This window comes from Nanorana parkeri, unplaced genomic scaffold, assembly GCF_000935625.1.
Source record: "Nanorana parkeri isolate BGI_ZX_2015 unplaced genomic scaffold, ASM93562v1 scaffold1202, whole genome shotgun sequence".
Taxonomy (NCBI): Eukaryota; Metazoa; Chordata; class Amphibia; order Anura; family Dicroglossidae; genus Nanorana; species Nanorana parkeri.
Window position 1 is genome coordinate 514,651 of NW_017307470.1, and position 6,463 is coordinate 521,113.

Consider the following 6,463-nt stretch of genomic DNA (forward strand, 5'->3'; position numbering starts at 1 on the left):
ATATATACACATATACATATACATACACATATACATATACACACACACTTGTATCTGTGCCGATGCCGAGTATTTGGGCGAGTACTCGGCCAAATGCTCCGGTGCCTAGCCCGATACCGGAGCTTTCAGTATCAGGAAACCGAGCAGCGAGTCATTACACGCTGCCCGCCTTTCTGATTAGCCAGAAAGCCAGCTTCATGCTCCCTCGTCACCTGGTGATGAGGGAGCATAGAGCCGGCTTCCAGGCCATTCAGGATAATGGTACTTTATCAGACGGCAGAGCATTCCTCATCATCCCAGCCACGGTACTATGCTATCAGATTGCAGAGCATTCCGCATCATCCCAGCCATGTTACAATGTTATCTGACTGCAGAGCATTCCTCCCCACCCCAGCCATGGTACCATGTTATCTGACTGCAGAGATTTGTAGTCCTCTATAGTGGACGGTATTATTCTGAATGGCTCTATATTGTATTGCTGAGATTTGTAGTCCCTCTACAGCTTGGAGTCAGTGGCAGAACTACCAAGGTCATAGTGTTTGCAGCTGGGACTCCACCACGGTCCCAAAATCATTAGTCTGTATTGTTTTAAAAAACTGTCACATGAGACTGGAAAAAAAAAAGTATTGGTAATTGGTGAGAACTTGAGGAACGGTATTGCTACGCATACTCTAAAAACAATGGTATCGGACCATCCCTACCATAAATCTTCAATACAGATATTACAATAAAGTGTCTGTGGATTCTAAGTAATATGTATGCATTGTGTGCCATGGCATTTACTATTTGGAATACACCTACCTTGACACAGCCCTAATAAAATCCAGCGATACTGTACACTTGTATTTGGGTCCATCCAGCTGATCATCATGACCCACCAAGGTTAACAGCTGAAGTGTCACAAGAGAAGAGATCTAGTAAAAGAAAAGAAAATCATAGCAATAATCATAATATGATTTTACACCGAATGTAGTATATACAACAGCACAAGCAAATCAATTCAAAGATAATGTAATAGCTTGACTCATTTTCTGCTGTATTCCATTTGAACAGCTGTGACACCACAGGCAGCTCAGCTCTAGTTTACACACATGTTCAAACAACTGTTAAACACAGATGTATAGTAACTACATGTACTGATTGACGGCATACCTGTGAGAAGATGTTTGCAGTGGGAGCCACTCTGCTGTCCACAATGCTGTACAGAATGGCCAAAAGTCTATCCAGAGGAAATGGCTTGGGACCAAGTAGATGGTTGCTAGTCTAACAAGAAAACATAAATGTACCATTATGGAATATTGACGCAGGAAACACAACCTAAATAAATAATCACTACTACATTGTAAGCTCTCATGAGCAGGGCCCTCCTAACCCCCCTGTATTGAAATTGTATTGTAACTGTACTGTCTCCCTCCATGTTGTAAAGCTCTGTGCAAACTGCTGACGCTATATAAATCCTGTATAATCATAATTACTGCAAAGTCATCATCCAGCATCTTCACAGTCTCCAAGATGTAAGTCAGTTATCAACCCTAAGGCCTCATTCACACACAAATCGGCCCGCACGTGCAGCTCCGTGCTGCGTGCGGGGCCGTACCAAGCAGCTGCCGGGAAGGACAGGTGCTGCGTGTGATTAGTACGCAGCCCCCGTCCTTCTCTATGGGTCTACGCAGCCGTACGTCCCCTACGCTGGCCCGCCCTGCACGTCCGTAGGGGTGCGGGTGTGCGCATTCATACGCCGCCGGAATGGATCATGTATGCGTCCCGGCCATAAAACCCACACCCCTACGGACCTGCAGTTGAGGTGAGCGTACGGCCGCGTAGTCCCATGGAGAAGGACGGGGGCTGCGTACTAATCACACGCAGCACCTGTCCTTCCCGGGAGCTGCTGGAGTACGGCCCTGCACGCAGCACGGAGCTGTACGTGCGGGCCGATTCGTGTGTGAATGGGGCCTAATACTACGAAAGTCTGAGGAAAAACACATTTGCAACGGTCCTTATATTTAGAAGTATGTAAACCTTAAAAATAACTTCTCTTCCTTCCTTTCTGGTCGATTAAATGCAACATTAAAAAGGGTTTTCATATATCTGTTTGATTAGTGCAAAGGAAATACCTGTTGATCGTCTCAGAAATCCTGTGAGCTAAAAACTTTCTGTGATGCACTCAGTTATACTGTTCCCAGATATCTCTGTAGACTACAAAACACTTCCTCCTTAGGCTAAGGAAAGAGAAGGCAGGATTCTGTAGACACGTCAACAACACTATTACCTCATAGATACAGTACAGTGAGTTAGAGTCGTCACCCTAAGACAGGAAGTGTGTCACTGGCAGGATTAGCAGGTGAAAACAAAGAAACAAAAAAAAAAACCTTGAATTTTGGATTATAAAAAAACAAACAAAAAACAAACAATGAGTACAGCCACTAAACTTAAAGCATATATACACTATATTGCCAAAATCATTGGATTCAGGTGTTCCGTGAAATTTCCTTTTTACTACATATTCCGCGGCCACCTGTTCGTGGTATTATAACAAAGTAGAAGCAACTGGGAACAACAGCAACTCAGCCATGAAGTAGTAGGCCACATAAAATGACAGAGCGGGGTCAGCACATGCTGAAGTGCACAGTGCACAAAAGTCGCCAACTGTCAATTGCAGAGTCAATACCTACAGACCTCCAAACATCATGTGGTCTTCAGATTGGCACAACAATAGTGTGTAAAGAGCTTCATGGAATGGGTTTCCATGGCCGAGCAGCTGCATCCAAGTCTTAGATCGCCAAGTGCAATGCAAAGCGTCGGATACAGTGGTGTGAAGCATGCCGCCACTGGACTCTAGAGAAGTGGAGACGTGTTCTCCGGAGTGACGAATCACGCTCCTCTGTCTGGCAATCCGATGGACGTGTCTGCGTTTGGTGGTTGCCAGGAGAACAGTACTTGCCTGACTGCATTGTGCCAAGTGTAAAGTTTGGTGGAGGGGGATTATGGTGTGGGGTTGTTTTTCAGGGGTTGGGCTTGGCTCCTTAGTTCCAGTGAAGGGAAATCTTAAGGCATCAGCATACCAAGACATTTTGGACAATTTCATGCTCCTAACTTTGTGGGAACAGCTTGGGGATGGCCCCTTCCTGTTCCAACATGACTGCGCACCAGTGCACAAGAGCAATGTCCATAAAGACATGGCTGAGCGAGTTTGGGGTGGAGGAACTTGACTTGCCTGCACAGAGTCCTGACCTCCAACCGGAGGGCTGAATGAAAAAGATTTAACAAATTCCTCAATCCATGCTAAACAGTGTGGATGGACAAATCTCACACTGTTTTCTTTGTATTCTGACAGTGACAGGTGTGCTGCTGTAAGAACACTTGAACAATGACTGTTGCCGATTGGCTGCCACCACTGTTCGACCCAAAATTGTTTCATTGTGCCTTTTTGATTTTCTGATCGAAGGATGCTGCACAAAAGGGGGGGCGACAGGGGCACTTACTGAAGGAATTTCATCTGGTTCATCAAGAAGTGTCCAAAACTCCTACAGTGTATGGCCAGCTTAATACAAACACGTGGTGGGTGTGCCTACATACAAAAACACACTGGAGAGCAATAATTCTAGGGCCAGATCAGCGGGTTTTATTGCACTTATCAAACAAAATGCTATCAATGGTTTATTTAACAGACCACAAGGTAGCAAATAAGAGAAGCTCACGCTCTTGACACGCACTTTAAACTCATGAACAAGCATTTAATATATGGTAGTGTAGCCCCTATAGATATAGTTATATGTGTTCATGTGTATATGTGCTATTACAGCGATTTCTGTTCCTAACTGTAAAGAGTTAACTTGTCCTCGTGTGTGATCTGGAGGCAGAGACTTATGGGGATTGAAGTGCAGAACTGACTCTGCAACTTTGCTAATAGAGCTCTTTGGAACTACACATCCCAGGATGCTGTGCGAGAGGGAGGAGGAGGGGTATGAACTGCAGGGATTGAGCATGCTCAGTCTGACTGGGGGATCTGGAGGAGACAGGCCTGTGTGTGAGGCACTGGGTGAATTAGGACTGCATGCAGCCGAGCTGTGTGATTCCCACTGACAGATTGGGACACACAGACTCTGTATAGCGGCATTCTGAAGGACTGCTGTTCATCTGCTCAATTGGAGAGACTGTGTTCGAGCGCCCGAACTGAGGCCTAGTCGCATGGCTGAACCGGCCACCGGAGTGATCCAGCCAGCCCAGCAGAGAGAGAGGGAGCCAGACGGAGCCATTAGAGAGGACTGCGAACATCCTGGATGGGTGAGGACCTTTTGTCGGGGACCCAGATGACTTCCCTCTATGTCGCCTGAACTGGAGAGAGAGAGAGAGGATGTCCGGCATCTGCTAGCAGTCTTCATATCTTTCCAACTGACGTTGAGGATTGGTGAGAGGCCTTTGGCCACGTTGACAAACAGTTTGCTGTTCCCACCTGCATTACAGTAAGGGCCCCAAAAGGTGTGTTGGTGTGCTGTGGATCCACGATTTGGGCGGTACATTGGTGTAGGGGGATAGAAATATCCGGTTATTCAGCGGCTCCTTCGGGGGTGAGCGCTACAGTAACATACCAGTCTTTAGATACACTTTGACGTTCCCAGCATGTTTTACAATTTTTAAAGGTGTGCAAAAGCTTTGTAAATTTTAGTAACATAAGAGATCCTTATCCAGAAACATCTTTCTCAAAATAATGCATTACAGTGAAACTCGGGTTCCCTAAAAGCTTTATTACAGATCATCATCTTTCTTTGATCTGAGGAAACCAGTAAACCTTACCATGTTCCTTCTCTAAAGACTGCTCCTTAAAAGGCTGCTCCTTAAAAGGCTGTGCGCTCATTATCACCACCTGAACGCTTGTGGTTTCGTAGCAAGAAAAGCAGCAAAGCATACAAAAATATCTTACCGAAATATAAATAAAGTAAAAACATTGCAGGGAATACCTGTACATTTACCTTCAAGCTCAGACAATCGCACAAGCAGGAAATGAGAATTGTGGGGGGACTCTGTATAGCTTCAGTGTACATAAACCCCCAGAATGCCATACTGCAAGGATGCAATATTTAAACATTTTGTTTTCATTTGAATTGAAATGGAAAGGTAATTTTTACTATTCTTAAATAATAATTTAAAAAAATACTAAGGCTGCCTAAAGGAGCATGCCACACTTGCAATCCTGTTGCTGAAGAAAACTCACCAGCGACTGGATATCTTTTTAGAGTAGAAAAATACTCACCTTCTTCATACCGTCACCCCTCTTTCTGGTAAGTGACATTCTGTATGGTTTCTGTCAAGCAGGGAGCAACATCTCGATGATATGGCCAGCGAGGTAGCAGCAAAGTGGGAGCAGGTGACAAGGAAAGTTCCTACTGCCTATCCAGCAATGGGGTCCCCCCAGGCTCCAGAAGACAATGACAGCCCCGGGGTTCCCAATAACCATCAGCAGCTATATCTATACACATATATACATACCTATATAAAGATATATATCTATAGATATATATCTATATACACACACACCATTCTGTGCCCCTTAAATCAATATAAAAAGTCTTGAGGCCAGTTATAGCCAAGTGATTCAATGCATACTGACGCTGATAAATTCTGCATCTAGGCTTCAATGACCTCTGCTCACAAAAGTGTTAAAAAGTTAAATGGGTTAAATAAAAATTGACAGAATTCTAATTCCACTTGTTAAAGCTAAGCCAAACAAACTGCATTCTTCAGTCGTGTCGAGTGCCTAAATGAAAGCTTAAGCATCAATTTAAAAGAGCAATTTTACATATCTGCTTCAGAATACATTAAAAGCGATTGCACTCTTATCTATGTAATAGGAGTGATCTGCCAAGGAATGGAATGTTTGCAGGTGTCAGCGATTTACATAAAGTAATAAGACTGCAAGGAGAAAAACAAATGCAAGCATCAATAAAAATGCTAAAATACCAGATGACTATTATAGAAAATTTAGTTTAGATGTCACTTTTTTTCCCCCCTTAAGATTGTTGACAAATTAACACTTGAAAAAGACTCAACTTGAAACGGAAAGAAATGCTTATATCTAAGTGCACAATTAAAATCTCAAGGCAGTTTTAAATAAATAACTGCATAATAATGTAAAAGCACTTAGGCTGTGTTCACACGGGCGGCAACTCCTATGAAAAGTGATTCGCAGTGGATTGGTGGCGGTGCAAAGGCTGCCCGGCATTCAGGAGCATGACCTCATGAATGTGGAGATGTTGCTTCACCGCATTTTTAAAGAAAAATCCAACTGGGGATTATCTGTTGCAATACTGCGGCACAACCATGTATCTAATCACATGTGGCAAGGTCCCATTCATTGCAATAGTTGCACTTGACAAGTGGTACCGCCTGCGAAACGTGACATGCTGTATTATCCCCCCCCCCCCCCCCCCCCCCGCAGGGAAGTGCACCGCGGTGTGTGGGAGAG

General features: G+C 44.3%; 1 protein-coding gene across 1 annotated transcript in view; it reads right to left on the reverse strand.

The window, feature by feature from the left end:
* The window catches only part of ORC5 (origin recognition complex subunit 5), a gene marked incomplete at its 5' end in the record, with an annotated part of 21,694 nt that overhangs the window by 1,170 nt on the left and 14,061 nt on the right, over positions 1–6,463 (reverse strand). Inside the window, 2 exons of the mRNA XM_018568524.1 lie at positions 802–914; positions 1,153–1,263. Coding sequence (XP_018424026.1) covers positions 802–914; positions 1,153–1,263 — 224 coding nt within the window. The remainder of the gene's footprint in view (positions 1–801; positions 915–1,152; positions 1,264–6,463) is intronic.